General features: G+C 43.6%; 1 protein-coding gene across 6 annotated transcripts in view; it reads left to right on the top strand.

Moving 5' to 3' along the window:
• Positions 1–4,498: 4,498 nt before the first annotated feature.
• ZNF827 (zinc finger protein 827) overlaps positions 4,499–25,249 on the top strand; it is a 111,854-nt gene continuing 91,103 nt past the window's right edge. For 5 of the 6 annotated variants that reach the window (XR_012628810.1, XM_074867414.1, XM_074867412.1 and 2 more), the window contains exon 1: positions 4,794–5,038. Coding sequence is in view for 5 of the 6 variants with exons in the window: in XM_074867414.1 (XP_074723515.1) it covers positions 4,996–5,038 (43 nt within the window). In the remaining variant the exon portion in view is untranslated. Of the gene's footprint in view, positions 4,721–4,793; positions 5,039–25,249 lie in introns of those variants that run through there. The other variant, XM_074867413.1, reaches the window with a different exon arrangement.

The following is a 25,249-nucleotide window of genomic DNA, read 5'->3' as shown; positions in this document are numbered from 1 at the left end:
TTTGTTTGCCAGGATTTAGACAAGGTTCTGAGAAAAACAGTTGTGGTTTAGCTAAGAGATGCAGGATATCTTGCAGTCCTCCTTCTTGATGCCTCTCCACTCTGAGGCTGCAAGATTGTAGTGGAATTCATGAGAAACTTGGCTTGAAGAACATTCCCGATTCACTATGCTCTCTGTTCCCGAGCATGGCATAGGCAGCTAAAGATTTGGGAGAGCACTGCCAGTGATTTCAAGGACTGCAAAAAGAGTTCTTGTCTAGGTTGCTGTGATAGTTCACTGACTGTGGCCCTTTCATTTTCCTTTCATTTTAACAAGGAAGAGGTTGAAAACTTTGGGGAAGGAGAACCTCGTTGCGTTTTATAAAAGCCTGTCTGTCGTTTAGGATCCACTGGTTATGTAACTCCACTTTGTAATTGTTTGTTATCTGTCCCAAGGTAATAATCATCAGTTAGTAATGACTTCTGATAGTTGTTTATTGGCCTTTGTGAAACTGGTTGGTGGCCTTGCCAGTCACTAACTTGGCATTATTTATTATTATTACAAATCCATTACTTAATGTGATTTGTTATCAGAGCATTTGCAAACATGGGTGATGGTATCCATAAGCTGTTATCCTATGGATTTGTTCATCCCCTTGTGTTCGCCTCTTAAATGCTGTAGAGCAAAGACGAGTTTGTAATCAAATCTTGTTTGCAGGATTGATTCATAGTTACTGCTGAGCATAGAAATATTGACATCAATTAAAATAGAAAAGAGGAGGAGTTTAGGCCATTGAGGGTATCCCTCCAAGAGGTGTAGGAGAGAGAGGGTAATTTCGATGCAAAACAGTGTGCCTCATATTAGATATTGAAGATACAGAGACTATTGGCAATATCTGCTATGTTCAATAGGAAATTAATCTAAAGATAGGAGTACTGTTAAAGAGAGCCCGTGAAGCCTGAATAGCGCTCTCTGCATGCTCAGGGACACACATCTGACCTGACCATCATTTTGGTAGGCTGTACTTTAAGCAGAGGTGGCCGAATACCAGAGTTTGGTTTGGGGCCCAAGAACTGGTTCAGATGGTGCTGTTTTTCCACTCAGTACACTTTTTTAAAACAATCTGATCTTGGGAACAGAACTCTTTAAAGTTTCAAAGAATATAGCAAAGATGTCAGCTAATTTTTAAGTTTCTGTTTAGCAACCTTTTCAAGTATTTGTTACATTACATAAAGATAGTTTGGATGCTAGACACCCTGCAAAGGTTTTAAGATTTTACACAGTAATAAATGATGTAACATTCTTATTTACTCAATTTGTTTCATTTTTCTCACGTGTAAGTGAAGAAAATATTTACTTTGTTCAAAAGTGGTTTCTGAGGCTGAACTTAATTCATATGTGTAACTAGGTTTGGTGTTTGGAAGGTGCCATACAATCATTATTTATTGATAGCAGGACCTGAAGAAGCAATGCATTATTTATATTATGTTATCTGTGGAAGACTTGCAACTATTTTCTTGTGTTTGGACTAGAAATGTTCAAAAGTATGGTCAGCTGACTTCATTCTTTTTCCTACTGTACCACCAAACGTATAACAGCAGATTATTTTCAAAATGGGATGATGACCTTGGTCATTTTCCTTAAACCAATGTAGAAAAGAATGTAACGTTAGGACTGATGAGTCTTTGATTTCAGTGTGATGGCTGGATACGATCTGTTGACTAGGACAATATGTGGAGTAACGCAATTAGCCGGGATAGATGTGAAGAACCAAGTTGTCCCCATATTTCCAGGCGTGGGATTAGAAACTCTTCAGAGCTAGAGTATATAAAGTTTCCCCCTGATAATTCATTCAACCACTGGGATTTCTTTCACTGCAGAACAGGCTTAAGGCTTGGCCTACTAAACTCTTAGGCAAACTATGGGGATGTCTATCGAAGCCAAGGTCACCCTCGGAGAGATTTAGTGCTGCTCTATTGCTTGCTCTAGTCCCCATGGCCCTTTCAAAGAGCTGTGTTCCAGTAGTGTCTTTGCTGTAGCCACCTCAACTCCCCTAAAGGGGGTTTCAAATGGTTGGAGGGGGAAAAAAAACCCCACACAACATATTGTAAATTAGCGCTGACAATGTCAACATTAATTTACGCCAGAAATGTGTGAGGAATAGAAGGTGGAAAGAGTGATGATGCAGAACGCAGTGTTTCCTACATCCTGTTCTCCTAGAGCAGCTGAAGAAGGGCTGCCACGGCAGCCGTGGATCATAGCACAGAGCCAGCTCTCCGTCCCTTTCGGAAACGGCTACTTTGCGGCCTCCTGCACAGATAGGATCATTCAGATGGACAGAAAGCCACTGCTCGCAAAGCTGGCTTAGTTCAGCACAATTGCCACTAGAATGTGTTTAAAAAATTATTAAGAAGGGTTTAGCACTGCGACTCTTACTAGTGAACAGAGTTCTGTTGCTAGTCCCAGGCATGTCAGAATTGAGGTTTGTGAGCAATAGTAAAGAATGCCTCTGATATTTTTGGTTATCGTTACTAATGCTGTACAAATCTCCAAAACCAGCATACTCTGGAGAACTGAAAGAAAAGCCGGGACCTAAATATTGTGAGGGAATTCTGACTCTGGTACTCTTTCTTGATTACAAGTAAGTGTAAGGTAGTTGTTTGGATTCATCTCCACCCCCAGAAATCTCCAACCCTGTTTCTGTCAGTTATACACTTTGGTTTTCACTTCTGGATTAAAAATAAGTAAATCTCTCCATGAAAATGAAGCATTTTACCTGTATTGAGAGGTGATAAACCATCTGAAGTCAGGAGGAGTCTATTTTGTCTCAGTAAAAGTGTGCTCTGTACGTGTGACTTTGAAACTCAGAACTGCACATGCATGCTAGTGAACCTGAGATTCTTATATATACAGTCCTTTAAATCTTATTTAGTGTTTTTTTTTGGTTTTTTTTTTTTTTTCCCCTGTAGAAAAGATAATTGTGGCTGTAAAATGGGTATAATATTATTTTAAGATATCCTAACTTGAGGTGTTAAGAGTATAAATTGACTGTACAAAAGATTTAGGTTGCAAAACTGCTGTTTTGTGTTTTCCTAGACAGTTGTTTTTTTGTTTTTGTTTTTGTTTTTGTTTTTTTTTAAAAAGAAAGTATTTTGAAGTTTGGATAAAAAATTATGTGATAAAATGATGAGTCAGGTTGTCAGAAGCAAAAAAATTCTAACAGGTATACATGCTAGAATAATGCTTTTTTTTTTTTTATTTTTGCAACATCTGACTCATGATTTTGATTATGCATTCTGCCAAGTTCAAAGTTTCCTTACACAAAGAGCTATATGAAACAACCGTGCTTCAAACCATTTTACTTCAATTGTAGTAACAGGTTTTAGAGTTTAAATCATTAACAACCTCTGTGTGAACTTTTATCCAAATGACTGCAAGTCACAAAGAGAGCACTTCTCTTTCACGAAGTACCTTTTGTGCTTTAGTGAGACCCAATCCCTCTTCTATTTTTTTTTTTTTTGCCCACCTTCATGTCTGTCTTTGAAAAGATGTGTGATTTGTGAAGTAATGAAAGTATGTATCAGTTAATGAAAACTGCTATCCTGGCTTCATAATGCACGCTGGAATTGCTTCAGGATAAAGCTTCCTCTACCTGCATTACAGCAGGAAAAAAAGTAAATTTCAGAAGTCCAGATTGCTGTGTGCACTGCAGAAGTATCATGTAGCAGTTAAATCAACCATTAGGGGTGACCTAATCTTGATTTCCTCCCCCCCTCCCCACAGAGACACACACACACACTTCTCAAGGAGTTGTGATTTTCACGCTGCTGCTTTCTTTCCACTTTTTTAAAACCTGCACTAGAAATTGTCAGAGCCTGATACCGCAACAGCGCATCCACACGCGAACTTGCCCACCTTCCTTTCCCGCTTAGTTTGTACACTTAATTTGGCACGGAGGGAGTCGGAGCTAATCACCCCCTTCCCCCCACTCTGTGCTGAAGTTCAGTTCCAGCGAGCCCCTCCGGCCCCCGGGCTTTGTGAAGGAATAGCTGAACACAGCCAGGAAATTCTGGGGCGTTCGCTTTGCCCTAGGACAATTTTTCTTTCCTAACACAGCGAGGCAAACCGTCTTATTTTTTTTTTTTTTTTTTTTAAAAAAGGGGTGGTTGTTATTATTTTCTTTCCCACCAGAAAGGAGGGAATTACAGCGCGGATGGTCGAGACCCGCACCACACACACACACACCCCGCGCGCTTTATTTTATTATTTTATTTTTATTAAAGAGAGAATTAGGCGCGGGTGCAGGAGTGGGGCAGCGCATCCGTCCGCCTGCCCCCCGCGGGGGAGCGCGGGGGCACCTTCCCCTTTGCTCTGCGCGGGGGGTGCGTGTTCGTGTCCGTGTTTTTGTGCGTGTGCGTGGTCTGTGTGTGCGCGCGTGTGTGTGTGTGTGTGCACGCGTGTGCCCGCCCGCCGGGCTCCGGGGGTGTGTGTGTGTGTGTGTGTGTGTGTGTGTCCCCGTCCGCCTCTCGCTGCCCGCCCGCCGCCCGCCTCCCGCGGGCGAGCCGTGAGCGCCGCCGCCGCTGCCCTTTGATCCCGACGTTAGTGTTAGTTCTAGGGGCCGGGAGGCGCGGGGGGCCCCGCCGCCCCAGCCCCTCGCCCCGGCACGGCGCCCGGCGCCCGCCCGCCCGCCGGGAGCACATCCCCGGCCGCTGAGGGATAACCGCGACCGGGGACAAGCCAGGTGCACGACCGGGTTGGGGGCGGGGGGGGTGGGGGGGGTGGGGGGAGGGAGGGGGGGGAGAGGAAAAAGAAAAGAGAGAGGGGGAGAGGGAGCCCTTCGCGGTGGCTCCGGGAAAACCGGCTTCAGCCCCCTTTCCCTCGGCGAAGAGGGAAAACCCGCCCCGGTTAGCGGCTCCCCCGGGGGCCGCGGCTTTGTGCCTGTCTGTGCCCCCCCCCTCCCGGTCTTATTTGATCTCCCGTTAAACCAAGGAGGAGAATGTGAAAAAAAGGGGGAAAATGCCCAGGAGGAAGCAGGAGCAACCCAAGCGCCTCTCTTCACGTAAGTGCCCCCTCTTTTTGCCATTTTCTCCTTCCTCCTCTCCCCGTCTCCTTCCCCTCTGCAGCCGCCTCCGTCGTTTCGTGCATTAGTTTAGGGTTACAGAGGTGAAGCTGACAAAGACACAGCCTGGGTTATTCCTCTTTTAGGTCTGAGCTAAGGCAGCCATGTTGGTGATGAACAGCCTTGTGCCCTTTTAATTTCCTCTCTCTCTCCTTTCCCCCCTTCTTTCTTCGCGTCTCTCGCCCTTTCCTCCCTCTCCCTCCCCTCGCCCGTGATTGTGCATTTGTGCTGGGGGGGGGGCGGTGTGGGTTTCTCTTTGGGGCCGGAGGGGGGGGGGGGGGGGTGTCTGTTTTATTGGGGTGGGGAGGGGGGCTAGCACCGGAGGGGAGGGCGGCGAGAGGGGAAGCGGCTGCTGGCGTCTTGTGCGGAACCAGCCGAGAGGTCCGTCCCCGGCTAAAGGTTGCGGCGGGGCTGGGCGGCCCGGGAGCGGGGAGGGAGGGGGGGAGGCTGGGGGGGAGGCGGGCAGCGGCCGCGGAGGGGGCCGGCGGCGGCGGGGGGCACCCCCACCCCCGACCCCGCGGCCACCCCCGACCCCGCGGCCACCCCGTAGGGAGCCGGAGGCGGCGGCGGGGGAGGGGGAGGCAGACGGTGGCAGGCGAGGTCCCTGCAGAGCGGGGAGAGGCGGCGGCGGGCTCCGGGCTCCTCCTGGCCGCAGTGAAATGAAGGGTCAGGCGGGACTCGGGCTTCGGCGGCGCTGCCCCAGGCGAGAGCAGCAGAGCACAGGGCTAAAGTGCATCCCGATCCTGCGCCGGCGGGCACCCCGCACCCGCCCCATCCCCTGGCACAGCTCGCCCTGCTCCTTCCCTCCCCCCCTCCCTGCCTATTTTCTCCCCTCTTTGCAAAACAGTTAACTTTTCTCCCGCTCGCTCTCCGCCCCCCCCCCCCCCCCCCCCCTCCTTGTATTAAGCGCTCGGCAGCTATAGAGAGGGAGGCGGAGGGGAAGGCACCTAAAAATACCCTGCCCCTGCTTGGCCCCGGGGTTGGTTTAAGGAGAGCGGGGGGGCTGGGGGGGGCCGTGGATGAGGGTCATTTGTCTGTCTCCGGCACATCTGCTCGCAGCGTGCCTGCAGCCCCTCCGCGCCGGGCTCGGGGCAGGGCGAGAGCTGAGCCGCCGCTGCCGGAGCCGGGGCTCGGTCACCGGGAGTTCACCGGGGCGGCCCCGCTCCCTGCCCGGGGGGCGCCGCTGCGGGCGGAGCGCGGCCCGTGTGTCTGACCCCCCCCCCCCCCCCCGCCTCCTCCTCCTCCTCCTCCTCCTCCTCCTCCCTCCGCTATGCGGGCGAAGGGGATGGAGCAGCGCTCCCCCCCCCGCCCCCCCGCCCTTCCAGCACCGGCACGGGCCGGGGCCGGGGGTGTCGGCGCGGGGGGGCGGCACTTGCAACCCCACAAATATTTCTGTCTCCTTTTCCTTTGCACCGGAGTCGAGTCAAGGGGTTGAGTTGTGGTGGGGGTCCGCTTGGGGGCTTTTCGGTGGTTTTTGGTAGGTTGGTTTTTTTTGTTTATTTTTTTGTTTGGTTTTTTTTTTTTACATTGTATTTATTTATTTATTTATTCGTCTCTTTCCCCCCTCCTGTCGCTGTTTGCCCCCCTGCGCAGCTCTTCCGCCGAGCAGCCGAGCCGGCAGCGGGGCGGCGGGAGCGCGGTGCCCGCCTCTGCAGCGCCCCGGCCCCGGTGCGGCGGCGGCGGCGGGCGGGGGCAGGGGCCAAGCCCGGGCGCGCAGGGCCTTGCGTGGCCGTGGAGGGGCGTTTCGTGGGGAGAAGGGGGGGCTGTGTGTGCGGAGGGGGGGCGAGCCCCGCCGCCCCGGCTTGGCAGAAACCCCGCGGGAGAGCGAGAAGGGGCTCCGGGGGCGGGAGGCGGCGGCGGGGCGGGCGGCTGACCTTGCCCTCGCCCCCGCCCCGGTGCGGCTGCCCTCCGCCTGCCTCTCGGGCTGACATCAAACCTGGGCTCCATTTTAGCTCGCTCGGGCGTGCCGCTGCCGGGCGCGGCGGCGGCGGAGGAGGCTCGGCTCCGGCGGCGGGAGCTCGGCGGCCCCGGCCCCCGGGTTGCGGCGGGGGCTCCCCTCGGCCCCGACCTCCTGACCGCCGCGCCGGGGGAAGGCACGGCTCTTTCTGGGCCGGGAAACAATCGCCTTCATTGTGCAAACCGAGTTCTGTCTGTGTTGTTTGGGTTTGGGGTTTTTTGGTGGTTTTTATTTTATTTTTTTTTTTAAATGCACGGCCTAATTTGCGGTTCTTTTGGATTAATTTTTTGGTCCAATTCACGGGAGTTTTTTTTTCCTGATGTGTGAAGCACGCACATGCTGCATGTCCCGCATGAATGTTACTTTTTAATGGGATTTATTTATTTTAATTTCTTTTACAGCTAGATTGCACTGGATCAAAAGCTATTATTTGACAATAAATAACAATAATAATAATAAATCAGATAATTCAGGAAGAATTACAGGAATACTGTTCTAGCCTGCAGTCCTGCAGATTCAGAAAATGCCCTGGAATCCATTGCATTCTGTGTGCAAATGCTATAAATAGTGATTTATTTTATTTTTTAGCAACATGTTGCTTTAATGGGTACTCAGTGTAAAACACATTTTTATTCTACAATTCCTGCTGGTTTTAGCAAATACATTTCTTAGAGGAACAGTGTGTGTAGTTCACTTTGAAATATTAATGATGTCAGGAGAATGTAAAGTGCACCATGTACATCTAGAAAGAAGATGGCTAATACCGTCCTCACCTTAACTCTGCCCCACTTGTGGGTATTAGGCTCTCATCCACTCCTGAGTTATGTCACAGGTTGCTGCTGGCGCAGGAATGTGCTCTGCTATGCCTAAATGATGTAGCATCTTACTGAACCTCTCTGTGATATTTTGGATTCTGTTGCAGTTGTTTGGGAAGTAAATAGTAAGGTGTTGATACATTCTACCACTGGTAAATTATACTGTGTAACTGAGCAAATGTAACTTGCTCTGGCAAGTCCTATGGACTCAAGTATAGCTCAAGTAGGAGTGTTCTCAGGATCTCTAGGCCTTAATTAATTTCTTATAAATTGTTGTGTGCCCTGAAATGCACCTGAAGAACACTGCCATGCTTCTTGAAGTGACGGCGGGCGGCTGCTGCTGACCAGGGCTCTGATTTTATACTTCTGTCCGTTGACTTCATTGGACAGCCCTTGTGTAAATTTAGAGGTGATTTCACAAGAGAAGACTGCACTGCCAAAACACACTCTATGGTGAAGAAGTTCTCTGTAGAAGAGTTTGCTTAGAGATATCTCAGGCTGGTGCAACAATTAAATTTAGTTTCAAGGGAGTTGCTAAATACTGATGCTTCAGTGGTTGAAGGAAAACCAGATTGATACGATTAGATGCAGTAATACTGTGTTTTGGTGGCATCTGCTTAAAAGGCTAGAGTTAAGGTTGAGCTCTTTCAGTCTCTGGAGTTTTGCAACATTATTTAGTTTGGGAGGGTCCTTCAGAGGTCGTCTGGCCTAGCCCCCTGCTCAAAGCAGGATGAACCTCGGGGTTCAATCAGATAGATGGGCCCTTTGAGACTCCCATAGTAACGTGTATTCTAAGCGGGGTTTCCCTGCGTAAAGAAGGCAGGTTTTAGTCACAGATGCCAGCAGAATGTCTTCGCTCACACTCTGTGAAGTACAAGAGAAAGCGCATCCTTTTTAATTTAAGATACAAGTGGATGAGGAAAGGACTCTAGGAGTTCCTGGACAGACAATGGCTCATTCATACCCCAACTAAACACTACGGCAGTGTAGAGTCAGTTTACAATGAGAGAGTTAGGTCCATAAGTTAAGAATTTGCTCAGTGCACATGTGTCTTGTGATTACTTTTGGATGCAACTAACTCAGACAAGTCAATTCATTTTCACTAGAACGTTTAAAGGAATTTTACTCGTTCCTTAGTGTGTGTGTGCGCCTGCATGCGCGTTAGGGTTTTTTTTTTCCCCTTCAGCTACTTCAGCACTTTATTTTTTTTCCTCATCTATTCAGTTAGCAGCAGAATCTTTAAAATAGTATGTATAAATACAATTTTGCTCTGGTTTTCTTCTCCTTGTTGCCTTACTTTCCATTCTACCTCACACTATTATTTTCTTTTCTGAGAATTCCTGAAAGTCTCTTTCCTCTGAACTGCACAAACGTGACTTGGAAGAGTTCAGCCTGAAAAGTAAAAGTTTTGGGAAGTTTTGAGGTGCTCAAGTAAATATTTAAGATGTAGACCACTACATTGCCTTAAGTGTAGCGATCAATACTCCTTGGGGTTTGATTCTGTCTCAGAGGCTTGTAAGCAATGCAGTTTGTGAATGAATGCCACAATACCATTTATACAAAGCTTGTATTTGTTATAGACTATCAGGCAGAATTAGATGCTACATTGAGAAGTTTGAACTGCTGCTACTTCCTGAAGAATGTGTTTAATGTAGGACAAACTGCAGTGGTATTTTCTGTTGGATTTATTTTGTTAAAGAAGGAGGTGCAGAATTGACATAGTATTAGTTTCACTATCAAAACTAGATATGTGATAATGAGGGAGCATAACTCTTGTTGCGTTCATGGTCAGGTATAATGTTAGATATTCCAGGTACTGTGTTGAAGTGTTCAGCTGTTTATATATGGTAAAAAAACCCCTTAAACTCTGTGAAGCTTTTTATTATATTGTTTTTTATTGCTGGGTTATATCATCGGAGTGTAAAGAAAATACTGTCAAACAAGTAAATTAGGAGTGATTTAGAGCTTCCTTCTTTCTGATTTCTGCAGCTTGCTTCATTTGATACTTTCTGATAGCAAGAGAGGATGTGTTGGATGGGTTTTTCAAAAGACTTCCCAATGTCAGAAAAGCCTTTACTATCATTCAGTGTTTGAGAGTTGCCTCCAAGACAAAAGGCTTTTGCCAGGAACAGGAATCTTTTAATAGTGTTTATTACCTTACTAGCAGACATTGCATGTACAAGGGGAAGCTTTTAACATATTTTCTATTTACTATTTTTAACCTCTCACCGCTGCAGGGATCATGATGTAGCTCATTGTTGACAAGAGGATCCATGTAGGGAAAATTATTATTCTTAGCATGATTAGGTTAATAATTTCATTGCTATCATCATGGTTGTCCTGGTGGTACTGTAATGCACCTCTTGAGTGAACAGCAGCCTTTTGGTGGAGGGAGTAGCGTCCGCATTACTCCACCTGAAAAACACTGTTCTTATTTTGTCCCTCTCATGATAGCGAAGTCGTCATAGACTACATTTCAGAAATACTTTCTCCCTTTATGGGGACTCTTTCTGATGTGAAGTCTCTGTCTCTTTAAACTTGTATCCTAATTATTTTTTCATTATGCAAACTAAGTCACTTGTATAAAATCATTCACCGATCAATGTCTAAAGCCATTCAATGGTAGACTATGCCTTAGTGTTGTTTGATAGTACAAAATACGAATAAATCACACTGGAGTATAAATTGGACTACCAAAGAGTCAGCATTGTGCTCATTAAGCTATTTAAGCCTTTAGGATATTATGAATTAGATTTTAGAGGGGGCAGGAGTGGAAAACATCATAGAACAAAACAGCAAACTTTTTAGTTGGCCAAACAGGAAAACCTGCAGGTAGAGCAGTGGAATGGGAAATGTAAGAACATGCAGACAGAATGCATTTTTACTTTTAAATTTTAAAACGGATGAAGAAGGAATATGACTTAATCTTTGTAATAGAGTGATTGTTGTCTTCTTCATATGTAAGAAGGCAGGAGTAGGAGGAATTAAGTTTAGAGAAAAAAAAAATAAGTAGAAGAAGAAGAGCCAGGAGGAGCTGGCTGTTCAAAGTGAAGTATTAGTAATTTCCTATAATTTAATCAGACCAGATCCCAGAGCAAGATAATGAGAGCATGACCTACAAAAGAGGACTTTTTGGAAGTTAAAAGGGTTTCTAACATGAAGCTTCACAAGGCATGTGATTTGTCATGAAGCAACCGTATAGAGGACTTTTTTTCTTTCACGTTGCAAAGAAATTGTAGTATAGACATTAGTTCAGATGGTTAGGGAGAGCTAATATGGCTTATGCCTGGAATCCTTTTACTATTACAGCTGTTAAACTACTCCAGAGTCATGCTTGAAGAGTGTATCTTCTAAATAATACTTCTGTCTTGGTTTCTGGTATACCATATTTTGTTGCCTAGTTTGCCATTCATGGTACATGATTTGTATCATTTAGGTTTATGCATACAAAACCCTTCAGGATGTATGTAGGCTGAAGTATCATGTTTCTTACAAAAATAATAGTATACAAAAAATCTGGACTACAAAGTAGCTGGCAGTATGTAAGAGAATCTAGTTTTCAAGGGGATGGGGGGAATTGTCTTCCTCTCTCTTTCTGCCCCCCCCAAAGTAAAACATTTTAATTCCACTTTAAAAAAATGTTTTCTAGGAAAAGTAATAAATGATATGGGCATGAAGAATATAAATGGTATTGGACTGAAGGAAATAAAAAATCCCTCAAAAGGGTGGATAATGCCCCTTTCCCCAAGGTTTGTGGGTTGTGGTTTTTTTTTTTTTTTTTTTATGTAGTTAATAAAACTCAGAGTTGACCCATACTTCGCTTGAAAGGGTGCATGCTGAAGGGTACAGTCAACACTGATTCTGCACATATATACTCTGTTGTGGCTACTTTAATGAAGGATTCGGCAGCATGTATCCATAAGCTCACATGAAAGCTTGTCTTTTATTTTTTCTTTTTTATAGACTAACTTAGGGTCACAATTATGGAAGTGTTATGCTCCCAAAGACAATTTCTCTTGTTCTCACTTACCTTCAGTAGCATTTACTGATATCCTCTTTGGTCTGGACTCCAGAGAGTTTGAATGCTCAGTCTGAACCTGTCGGTTTAGTAGTTAGCTCTGTTCCTTAAAGTTTCTCCTGCCTTCCGAGGGATTTCCTGCTTGTGGTATAATTACACTGAGTAGTAGAATCCCAAATTAAGCCTAATGCTAAGACAGGCCTGTTCCGTTTTGCAGGTTAAGAATTCGGGCAGAGTCCATGTTCGATTAATTTGGAATCATGAAAGAGTTATGGGGGATTTTTTTTGAGAAACGTGCAGCAAGGAGAGAAAAACTGTAAACAGTCCTTTCCCTCGTTCTTTTTGGTACTCCGGCACTAGGGATGGAAGCTGGGGGGAAAGACTGACTGGTGTTGGTAGTACAGTAGGCCAAGAGAGAGAAGTTTTTATGGAAGGCTGATGATTTAGCTGCTGTTTAGAATAAAACGTGTTAAAAATGAGAGGGTTACTGAGTGGTAGAGGTCTTGTAATGAATGGTCTAACGCACAGTTTCAGAAGGTGAAATTAGGTTCCAAACATCTGCATTGTTTTGTTTCTTTTATTTGGGATGCTCTCTCACTAGGGTAGAAGTAAAATTTTTGAAGCAACTCAAAGCAAGCTACTGTCATCATCCTTTTGAATTCTGCATGGTCCTACCTCTAGGGATTCCCTTCTTCAAGAAGGTTTTATAGCTCTGCTGACCCACATCTGGGGTTTGCTGCCTGGGTGAGTTTTTCCTCTATTGCAGGGCTTTCTGTGTAGGTACAAATAATTCTTGCCTCCGTGGTCTTAAATTAGCAGCATGGAAGTTTTATCTGAAGGTTTCTGTAAGGAAGAAGATATGGCACAAGCTTACTTTAAAATTACAACTTCCTATTTTTGGTGAATGTTTTGGACGTGTCCTGGATCTTTGTGCCTGTTAGAGTTTGCAATATGCCATATCAGGGCAAAAATGAGAATTCTGGTAAATTATTAAAAATAAATGGCAAGTAACTTTTAGGAAAAGGCATTAAAAGAATTGATGGCTTTAACAAGTGTGTATTTAGCTTGATGAGTGATCCCCGTGTGTGACTTTATTAATGAACACAAATTCTTTGAAAACTACTTTTAGATTTCACTTTGGCTTGTGTAGTAGTACAAATAATAACTCATCTGAAAAAAAAATCAAAAATTAAAATAACAGCTAGATGATCATGCAATGAAAAGTAGGTGAGGAGCAGAGAAGGTGGCAGGCAAGTGGATTTAGATAGCAGCTGGTGGTGTAGCTGTTTGTGTTTGCTTGCTTTCCTGAAGCACAGCCAGAGTCTCTCCCCTTAGACTGCTGTGCCAAATCTAGACCTGGCAACTAGTGACTGAGGAATTTCTTTATCTGTGTTTGGAGCAGAACTTCCCCTTATCTACCTCTGTATTTCCAGCACTTTGAGCCCATGAAGAGCCCTTCTCAGGCACCAGTGTAAGCATAACAGCCTGGAGCTGCTCTAATTTCTGCTGCTCCCAGGCTCTCACCCTGCTCCTTGTTCTGGAAAGGAAGGGCTGACACGATCCTTTTGTCAGTTCTGCGTTGCCAAAGGGAGTTCTTTGCACAGTGAATAACTCTGAAGGGGGCCCTTCTGCCCGCCTTGAGGTACTTTTACATTGCCCCTAAGGTCTAAATAGACTTCACCATAATTGTTTATATTGTCTTCCTGCACAGTGCTATGCCACATTGAGATAACAAAGCAAGCTCTAAATAAGCTACCTTGTGTACAGGAGGCAGTTATCACAGCAGTCTACCCAGGTTAATTCAGCTATAATACTTGTGGGCATACTCAAGCTGGCTCAGATATCGCCACATAGCACTGTGTTATTTAGTATAGACACACTCTCATGAGAATCAGAGTTGTTGTCTTTGAAGGCATTTACTGGCCTGCATAAAAAGTGTCGGTAAAGCCCACAGAGTTTTCAGCCAAGAAATGCACTTTGAAAAAATAAAATCAAATCCCACTGCCATTGGCAGACTTGTTTGTTTGTTCAGCAGAAAAGCCAGCAGTGGAATGGACATGAACATGAAACTTCCCCTTCGCTTCTAGCTGTTCCTCTGCATCTGAATTTTAGGTGCATTTTTAGGCAGAGTGTAGAAATGGATTGCTGCCATTTATGCAGTGTCTGTGCCCTAAGTAGCCATAGCATTAGTTTCTTGTGCTAGGAGCTTGGCACAGAGTATCTCTTTAAAATAAGGTTTGAAGAATGTCCACTTTTTATTCAGTGCTTGCACATTAATTATGTGACCTCTGACTTTTCCTAAGGTTGAAAGCTGAGGCAGTGCCTTAAACAGTGTGTCTAGGAGTGAGGAGTGCCTATTCCACATGGAAAGGTCTGCTTCTGTGTGTTAGCCTACCACTACAAGTAGCTTCCTAATCCTCTCTTATTTGGCTTTGCTTGTTAACCCCAAGCAATCCTCTCAGGGACAGAGAAAGCAGCTGTCTTTGGTAGCAAACACAGCACGACAAAACAAACACTTCTTGAAGCTTCCCTTAGATACGTTACCATAATATCGTCCTTGTGGGAGGAATTAGAAGCACAGAGAATATAATTTGCCATGTTTTAATCTGACTTTGGGAGAGAGGAAAAAATTAAATTATAGGAAACTAGATTCCTGTGACATTCACAGGAAGAAATAATTTCAGTATCTAAAACTTAAACCTTTTGTTTCTGAACCAATCAGAAAACTAATATGTATGAAGCACCTCAGGTGAGTAATGGGGCAGAGTAAAATGGTAAATCAGAAGCACATTTTTTACCAAAAATAGAGCAGCAGAAGCTGCATATAGCAAACATAAACAGAAATTAATCAAAAACAAAGGAGATCTTTGTTAGAGCAGGTATGCTGGCCTGATGTCACCTGCTATGCTTGAATATTCCCATGCATGAGGTTTGTGAGCTCCTCCCTTCACTTTATGACCCCTTGACAGAGGTTGTAAACACAATAGGGATCATTAAAGGCGCTGCAGCAGCTTGATCTGAGGCTTCCTATGTTTTGTTTATTGCAGCCTACATATTAAGGTGACATAGGCACTTCTGGTTGATTTTGTTGTTTCTTTTAGTTTATTGATCACTGGGACCACCCGCACAAATGTGTTCTAAAGCAACAATTCTGTACATTTTAAAAGTATTTTTCTAAGAGTCAGTGTTTTGAGTGGATAGTGCGGGGGTTCCTCTTTCTGTATTTTAATAAAAGGGAAAGAAAGTTCACAGTATTTGCTGTCACTACCTTTCCAACTGCAATATTTAGAATAATTTAAGATGACTTCACTGAGTTCCACTTAACATTTAAAGTAGGACTTAGTGTTTATTATCAGCAATGGGCCAGCTTTGCAGCCTTCCTCTGATCTCCCTTGTGCTGCTAGCGTGATGCAAATATTATGGAAGTTGCCTTGGCCTTCCCAGATGGGGATTCTCATTGCATGGGGATGTTCCTATGGGGAAATATATACCATTGTTCCACACATCTTCATATCACTGTGACTTAGAATAGGCTGCGAATCAGAGATGGAAAGGGTCAGAGATGAAGCCACAGCTGGAACACTCTCAGATCTACTTATTGCTAGTTAACAGCCATTTCCAGCTGCTGTTGATGAGCCAGTCTCCAGGCTGAGTCTAGGTTAGAAAACACAAAGGAGAATCAGAGAGCTGTAAAGGCTCATGCTGTGTTCCTCCTTTGCCAGATACATGTCACACAGGAGAGAACCTGGCCCTATGCATAAACTGAACAGGAGTGTCTGGATTATTGAATATGTAGGGGTAGTGATTCTTCTGAATGGAGTGGAATGAATTGCTTTTGCCAGAATGCCACTGGGGCTGTTGGAAAGTTAAGATGTCTTATTCGTGCTCAGAGAACGAAATAATGAGCTGACCAAAAAAGTCAAAGTAAGCATAGGTCAGAATGTACAACAGTACATCATATCATCAAGGCAGGCAAATGCAACCACTTCTTTGACAGTTTTTCAAACTCCAGTATGTCCTTTATATGAAGAGCAGCCAGCCAACCTCCTGCAGCAATAAAGAGGCAGATAGAGACAGCGGCTGTGTCCTTCCTTCCTTCCTTCCTTCCTTAGAAACTAACTGGGTTAACTTTGTGCTCAGGAGATGAAAACCTCCCTTTGGCATGCAAGAATTTTTCTCTTGCTCTTTTACTGGTGCTGTAAGTTATTGAAAAACCTTGAAACGGTTTTTGGGTCCAAGGGTTCTAGACTGCAGTGACAGAGCTATTGAGGTTGTATGATGTCTGTGGGGATGTTTGGAGGCTCAGCAGGACAGTTTACAGACATGAAATCTCCAGCTTTTTTGAGTTCTTGTTTTTTCTTTTTTCCCGTGACTCAACAGCAAGTTCTCTTCAGAGATTCTTCACACCTATTGGGAAAGCTTCACAGACAGCTTTTTTTCAGCTTTAATCCTTGTGTAGCACTACTACACTGAGGACTAGTTTTCTTCCTTCTTCTCTTTCTCCAAAACCACTTGTGGTGTAATCACTGCTTTTATCACTGATAATTATTCTCTTTTTTCATCCTTTGCCAGTCAATATTTATGGTAAGTTTTCTAGACCAGCTGGAGAAGATTGTAAAGGTAGGAAAGTAGAGAAATACCCATTTTTCATTTTGATAATATCACTACTTTATCAGTGTCACTGCCTGAAGACTACTGGCAGTTTCAGAAGTTAATAGAATGAGAAGTTGTTTGGAACTGGTTCAAGAGAAGACACAGCATGCCTTTAATCCACTGTAGAGAAGAGGAAAAGGGAAGGCTGCCATTTGTATTATCCCTGACATTGTTGACCTGGCTTGGGAAATTAGAACCAGTAGTCATGGAAAAAGCATATCAGAAATACCATATTCTTCTGTAGGACTTCTGATTACTCTTTCACCTGAGTGTCTCCTGGATTTCTGTTTTCTATGGTAGTGATTAGACATCAGAAAGTGCTCTCAAGGATTATCTTGTGTGTGACAGAGACAAGTAAATATTGTTTCCTTCTCCTTTGTTGTATTTGTATAGTGCATAAGAGTACAAGCCAGGGAGTCAGCCTGCTGTCCTAGGCACATGTGACCCAACAAAAAGATAGTTTCAGCCTGAAAGAGAGGTTGTATTCTAAATTACATGTCCTGTAGGAAAGATGTGCTTAGTTTCTTAGGGAAACCGAGGTAACAGTGGTTGAGGTTGTGCATTTGTATAGCAGTTGTCCCTTGGAGGAACAGAGGTAAGCGGGCAAAAAGATGGAAAATGTGCTCCTTGAAATGGCTAGATATGTTCTGGATGTCACTGTATGTTTTTACAGTGCTGTTGAAACCTTCTAGAGAGCTTTCTTCGAGTATTGAAGCTATGCTGGGCTTACATTAGTCTGTCCCTGTACAAACCCATGTGGGAGTTCTCCGTTTCTCAATTCCAAAATTTGACTGTGCCTTTGAAGAGATGCAGAAAACCAGATCTTTGGTTTCACAGGATTGCACTGTACTTTTTATTTAATAACTTCTGTGTGTAGAGGAAAAAGGATGATGTATCATTATCCTTTGGGTTTCAGCTTCTGTGTGATTAGTCAGGTATTTTCTGTACTCCTTTTCTGGAAATCTCTTGCTATTACCAGTGTGAGAGGAAGTACAGAAAGGGAAATTTTACCTGAGATCATGCATATCTACTTTGGCATAGTTTTGATATACCATTTTGAGCCTAAGCCAGCTCATTGGCAAGGACGATGGCCTTCTGCGGTTTTCCCATACTCTCCTGGCACCTGGCAAGACTGGATTGTTCTTCAGATTCCCACCTGGGGTACTAAAGCATCTCTGCCATGAAGATGAAGGCAGTAATTGCCGTGCTTCAGTAGTATTTGCCCGTCTTCCCCTTCCTCTGTATGTTAATGATTTCCTGTTTTATAGGGGCTTGGGGGGGAAGGTGGTTTGGGCTTGATAGGAAGGAACTGAGGGGAGACTGGGAACTTCATGCCCTGTGTGTATATCTGCTCAGCCATGCTGGGGATACCAATGGAGAGACAGCAGCTGCTCTCGCCGTGGCGTTCAGGGGGGCTGAGGGAGCACTGAGGGTCGTGCACAGACCAGGAGTAAACATGGAGACAGCAGCCTCAAATAATGACAGCAAGGAAGCTTTGTTTTCTGGAGTTATCGCTTTGGTGTTTAGAAACCTTTTTAAAATAAGCCTGTTGTAATCTTGTTTATAGTAATTAAGGATTTGCTAGTAATTTAAATAGTGGGTTTTGGCAAGGTTCAGATCATCTTCTCATAGGTACCGGTAATGTAAGGATGAAAACATTTACAGAAGAATAAAAGTTAAGGAAGCAGGTAATTGACCGATTTATCAACCTTAGCAGACAATTTTTTTCTGATACATTGTGGTAGCTATGGTAAATTTACTCTGGATTGCTTACGGGCACAATCCTTTATAGTGTGTACAGCACATGAGGGCAGCTCCTTGAAATGAATGGGTGGAGGAGCAGCTAATCAGCCAGTGTGGTTTTGGTGCCTCCACTACCCTTCTGGTCAATGATTTGTCCCCTAGAAAAGTTTGGAATTGCCCTGCACAGCACAGCTCAGAGCATAGGTGACTTACGGCTTTTTCCTGGAGCTTTTAGAACAATTTTGGTGTTTCTGGGAATGTGAGAACTTTCTGCAAACTTACTGCAGTTCCCAGGCCATAATGCTCAATTGCAGTTGTGATCAGGGAGTTACTTGTTTTCATTGCAAATTGTTTGTATGCAAGTGGCATGTTTGAACACTCTTCTCACTTTGGTCAGCCTGTGTTGCCAGCTCAGTTGACACTTGCAACTTCTCATTTGCTTCCTTTCCAACTGTAAGGGTGACTAAAGTCATGTTGCTGTGGTGACCCTGTCAGTTTTAAATAACTAGCCACACTAAAATGAGTTGCACATATTGAGGGTAAATCAGTGTTACAATAATCCATAGCGTAAACAGATCACTTTATTCTCAGCTGCTGTAAATTGTGAGGATTCTTGTGTCTACTTTCTACTGTTGGGGTTGTGACTGTGCTGAGGCTTGCAGGGCATTTTAGGCAGTGAAGATGCATTTTTGTCGCAGTAAAGAGTTGAGACAGCTATCACTGCAGTCAGTTCTGGGGAGGTGGCAGGTCAGGTGCAGGCCTTAATTAATTAAGATGGATTGTTAGCTGATGAAGGCACTAAGAGCAGGCAGTTTATAGATGTAGCTCAAAACTGAGAGCACAGGTATGCAAAATAGAGTGGACTACCAATTTGTTATCAAGTTAAATGAAGATTAGAAAGCAAAGCTTTCCTGCTTTTTTTGGCATCTAGATCATACAAAATGTGATATAAGAAAATACACTATTTATGCTTAATGCCTTACTTCATTTTTGCTATGGAGGTTTCTTTTCTTGGGAAGTGCACGCTACATGAAAGTGATACCATTAAGGGTGCTTCTCCCAAATTTCTTCTGGTGTTTGCCAGTCTTGAGGATACCACTGACAGCCAAGAATAATATAATCACTTTAAGATGCCTTGAGCTATCCAGCCAGCCGATAGATCCTCTAAACCCTGTTTTATACTTAGTCTTTGTCATGGAGACTGATCATCATGGTGCCAAAAAGCACTGTAGGGTATGCAGAAAGAAATTGTGCTGGCCTTACTTGAGCTGTTCAAGGCAGAGGCTCACCTCTCTGAAAAGGAATAAATTTCCTTTATCTCTGAGCCTTTTATTCCAGGTCATAGGTCAAGTTTTTGTCTAGTTCCATGAACATTCACAGGTGCCCACCTCCTTTCTTGAAATCCATTGCCTTTTGAGGGATGCAAGGTATAAAGAACTGAGGTGGTTATTCTGCTTATCTTAATAACATAGTATTATCTTTCCATTTTCTCAAGCAGAATTGTCCAAGTGAATGGATCTTGTCTTCCATAACACCTAAACAGAACTGTATGATGACAGATTGAGAGTGCTGAGCTACTTCATTGCTTGAGCTCATAGTGATTGTCTCGTCTGACCACGGTTTTCCTTCCTGCTATCTCTTTTTCAGAGAAGTCAGCCTCAGATCTTGTCAGGGAAAAAAAAAAACCAACCTGTATTTTGATGTCCTCTACCCAAATATAGAAGATTATGACCTAGAATCGAACTGCTACAAAGCAAGTAGCCATTTGGAAATGAGTAACTGAACCTCTGGTTTACAGATAGACTACGTTTAAGATAAGGCAGTTTTGTGTTTCTGCTTAGAATTTCCTAGTAGACACACTAGTTCTGTGTTCCATAAGCAACTTCTCAAAGAAGATTTCATTAATGACTTGCCAAAGGAATAAATTTTTTTCTCATTCATAAAGTTAATTGTCATTCAAGGATGACTTTAAAATATTATGGATTCCTATATTGACCATTTGGCAGTCATGCAATTATCTCCCACAATAATTTGATCTAGAGTGGAAGTAAGTTCCCTCATTTAGAGATCTTCTGGCTGTAGCCAGCTTTTCCAAACTGTTTGCTAGGGTTGTTTGGGGCTTCATTTCTAATGAAGGCCCACGGTGGAAAATCTTGAAATATTTCCCCTCCTTTATGAAGTAGGCTGAGATGATAGGTCTTGACTCTGTATGCTAAGGATAATAGAAGTCTTGAGAATAATGCTTAACTCTTCTTATTTTGGAGGTGCCAGCATCCCTGTTATCTTTTGGTATTCAATACTTTGTCACTGCAACAGCCTACTGCCATAGACACGTATCTGGAGCAAAACAAATGAACAAGCAAAGTGAATTTTGGCTAGCTAGGAATAACTTTAAGGAGTTTTTAAACTTCCTTATAACTAAGAAAAGATAGAATTTCTCATCACTGTACTGAATTTAACATGTTAATGCACCCACAATGGTAAATGTGTGCTGACATAAAAGATACACTACTGCTCCAGGTGCAGGGAATCTCTCTGTGTAGACTTGTACATGGACCATTTGAACCATCAAAGATTGTTAAAGCTGACTCCCATTTCAAATAGAGCTGTGGGAATAACAGTTGATCTCCCGCATATTTAGTTTGTCCTCAAATTTATAATATTCTTTCAGAGTCTTAATCTGATACCGTAGCTGGTTTTAAAAGATACAGGGAAGCCCGAAATTTTTGATAATCTTGAATCTGGCTCAGAAGTTGCTGCCTAAAACAATATTTGGTTTTATTTCAAATGGTTTATCATATTTTCTGTTTTCACCAGGCAAAAGAGTATTCCTTTGATATGTTAATGTACAGACTTCGGGTTTTCAGTTGGCCATATTCCTTTAGGGTATAAATCTGTCTGATCACTATCCTATGCTTTATGAAAGGTGTGCCCAAACTCAACTATAGGTTGTTATAGGATGTTCATGAGGGCCTGTGGAAGAAACTTTCAATAAGGCCAGCTGTGGTATTTTGCTCAGTCTCCATAAAAGTGTTACAAGGAGTACATCAGTACCATAAAATACGTTTTGTAAGGAACATGATTTTCTGTTGTTATACTGACACTTTATGTGCTTTATGAATCTGTCTTGGGGCTACTAGTGAGCCTTTGCACCGTAAGCTGACTTCAGAAATACTTGTTTCTTCTGAAAACCTCAATCATAAAATTCAACTGTCTTTGTCTACCTTCTCTCCAGGAGTTCTAGGTATTGGTCAAGTCAGCTGATGAAATCTTTTTGCATAGGATACTCTTTTGTGGCATACTGCCTGAGAAATGGTCTTCAAAAATATTCCCCTCCTCTAAGGCCATGTGTGTTCTGTTTCATACACACACCTCAAATACTTCAGCTCACTGAGCCTCAAATAGCGGCAAAATCCAGCTAGAACAAAGTGATTCTAAATTGTAGTGACACGAATATTATGCATATATTATTATACACATATACTATATATATGTACATATATAGAGGTAACATTGTTAGATATGACACTATAAGACATACTGCTCTGCCCACCTACTTTTCAGTTGCTGGTTACTGGGCCTCACTGTTAAGATATTATTTCTGGGTCTTTATGACTTTTCTTCTCCCATGAAGATGCTGCCAACCAGTACTAGAGAAGAGTTTTTTTTTAATTGGTATCAGAAGAATCTGTGGTGGCCAACCCAGCTGCAGATGTCCCAGATAAGGCTTCTAAAGCAGCCCGCATGATACTGACTGCTGTGGCCACCCTGACTGCAAGGGCCAGCTCTTCTCGGAGAGGTGTAGTACATTATTGAGGTTTGGGATGCGAGGGAGATCCTCTGGTGTTTTTCGCTGATGGGACATGATATACTTTGCACCCCAAAAGACCTCAGGAGATAGGGGGCTCAGATTGCTGACTCTTCCTCCTGCTTCCCCATTCCTGCCTCCTTCACATTTTTGTTCTGATTTCTTGGCAGAGTGAGTGGTTTTCTGCCAGATTAGTGAGTTGAAATTGGCTCACCAAGCAGTCAAACAAACAACAGACCAAATGTAAGGGAGAGCACAGGACCACCACTTCTGTCGGTCTTGAGCTTTTGTCACCTTAACAGTGTCTTCTAACTGCACTCTAAGGCAGTGCCTGTTCATTTGGTGCTTAAAATCTCCGAGTCCTAGTGGAAGCAACACTCCTCAAATACTGATCCCACAGCTACTGACTCTAACCTCTTGCCTAGAACAGAACAGTTATTCTTTCTTGGAGGCAAGATGTCAAACATCCATCGTACTAGGAGTTATCTTTTGAAGAACTTGTTTTGGGGGAGATCAGACTTGTTGTCACTAGAAGGTCCTGTCTTGTGGTCTGTCAACAGCCTTGAGAACCTTCATCAAGCAGTGACAGCTCACCTCAGGAGAAGCCATGTATTTCTGTCCTCTTCCATGGACACTTAGTAAAAGAAGGCTCGTTTTGGCAGGTAACGAAACCCACTTGACACTTTTATTCTGGGGCTTGTGGTTGAAAGGCCACTGTCTCTGTTTCCCGTTTATCACAAAATTCTTACCCTTTGAGGGAAAGGAAATAAAGGTAGTTTTATGCTGTCTGACAAGCTTTTTCAGTAATCCCGCTTTCTTCTTCCTCGGGAGAATCCATCACACCTGGATTCTGCTTTTGAGAGGAAACCAAGGTGCTGTACATGCATTTTGACATTTTGTGGTTGTCTAGCAGTTGGCAAACCTGAATGCATGATACTTCTGCCCATTCACAGTTGTTTGTGCATATGGACAAAGCATCTTGAAGAATTCCAGTTACTGCAAGGTAATTAACTTTCTCTAATCTTATTTGCCTTGGAGCCCTTTTTTAAAAAAGCAGTACTAGAGAAATTACTAGGTGAATATTCTGGGGTTTTCTTGTAAGTGAATTTTTTCAAAGTAACTTTAAGTTGGGGATAAAAGTAGAGGATATATGCCTTGTCTTTAAAAGCTGTGCCCTTCTTTTCCCCTCTCCTCCTTCCCTCCAGTTAGGAAAATCATTATTTTAGAAGATGTGGAGATGAAATACAGAGTCCTACCTAGGGCTTCTTTTCCTGTCTAATTGTGTGAGTATTTTCACACTTCTTAAACACAGGGGAGAAGGACAGAACAGAAGAGCTATGGCTTTTTGGCAGTTCCTTCTTGCAGCTGTGCTGCTCTTCTGGGTCAGGCTGCAGTAGAGAAATTTGGTTCAAGCACCAGCAACACTGCTAAACCATTTTGTGACGAGGTCAAGAGTTGAATAATCATCCCGTTGATAAGTGAGCGAGCCAGAAATTCCATTCAAAGAGGACAATGACTTCCTGTGCTGCTTACCTATTATAGGTCACAGAAATCATGAAGGGAAAATGGGGGACTGAGGGCAGTCTAGCACATGACTGTTTATGTAACTGTGACTTTTAAGTTTTATTTGCTGCTGTTGATATAATAAAAGGAGTTAAGGCAGGCCTTTGCGTCTTTATTAAAATCATGATTTTCTGGGAAGCATCCCTGTGGAAAAATCAACATTGCTGCTGCTCTGGATGTATAGTCTAATCAGATGTGGCTGTAAGTGCTTTTTAGAGGTGGAGCCTGTGGGATGTCAGTGCACAGTGTGCCCAGGTTCTCTGAGGCAGTCCTACAGCACCCATATCCACAGGGTCTGGTGGGTGTGGGAACCCACAAAGGTTGTTCAGCCGAAAGATGTGACATTCACTTCTTATTGGAAATAGTTAAAAACTAACCTGAATACAAAAAGCGTAGTTTTGTAGGCAGCTAGACTGAGCAATTTGTATAGGGTACCACAGAATAGACTTCCCAGATGTGACTGCCACTTTCAGGCCTGTGCATGCTGCTTTCTAAATTACCTTGTTGTGAAAAGGGTTTGTGTGAAGCTGACACCCAGAGGCAACGTGAACTAGAAAGTGATGTGATATTAGCAAGTGATCTCTTGTAATTATTTTTTACCATTGCTAAAATGATGCACTTACACAGTGTGCATAGTTTACCTGAAGGTATCTACTGTACTCAGTCTTTAGCTCCTTCGTTCTTTTATTGTTTGTATTATCTGGTCTGCACTAAATTCTGATGTGATGCTTGTGGCTGATAGTTCTCACTGAATGTACCATTTGCAGTTAGGACTGCAAGTTCCTTTCCTCTAACTTCATCCTGGAGCTTCTCCAGTATGTCTTATGCTTTCCTTGTTCCACTAAAACTGTGCTGCCCAGGGTGGCTAGCAACCAGTCTTTGGCAAATTTCAAGGCTTCCGTGCCAGTGGTACTTAACTGGGTTTGGCTGAAGGAAGTCAGCATCCTTCTGTATTCCAGTTCTAAAGGGTGTAAGTTGGCTGACTGTCACAGAGCTAAGATGGAGACATCATGGGCCTGTGTTCTGTTCTTGAACGTGCAGCCATCATGTGATGGGAAACTTCTCTTATTTGGATGTGATGCTGGTAGTAACAATCATGATGGAACCTGGGTTACAGTGCCTGTAAAGAGAGGGTATTCTGAAATGGACTGCCAGAAGAGCAAAGTTTGGCTTGTGGCCTGATCCATAATACTTGTTTGAAGGTTCTAAGAAAGCAGACAGGAGGGAGTAGGACATGGAAAGCCATCTTGGAGGCCAGATATGAGCACCAGTTTACTTTCTGTCTTACCTCTTCCTTGTCCCTGACTAGTTAAATGCCTTTACAGTTGTCCATGCCTTCTCTGTTGTTGGCTGCTGTTTCTCTTCATTCACTCCCTTTTTCTTGCTCTTCTTGATAAAAGTCACATGAGGCTAAGTTCTAGGTTGTTCAGATGTTGTCTCTGCCTTATTTTTGATGCATCTGCCTATTTACTTGGCTTTAAACTGATTGTTCATTTAAGTCAGTCTGTGTTTCCTCAGAACTCCTTATGGATGGCTTACTCCTTCATTTAAGTTTAATGCGTCCTTTAAAATTCTCCAGGTATCTTTGCAGAAC

This window comes from Strix uralensis, chromosome 4, assembly GCF_047716275.1.
Source record: "Strix uralensis isolate ZFMK-TIS-50842 chromosome 4, bStrUra1, whole genome shotgun sequence".
Classification (NCBI taxonomy): Eukaryota; Metazoa; Chordata; class Aves; order Strigiformes; family Strigidae; genus Strix; species Strix uralensis.
The sequence above is the reverse complement of the archived record's forward strand: the minus strand, read 5'-3'. Positions and strand labels throughout refer to the sequence as shown.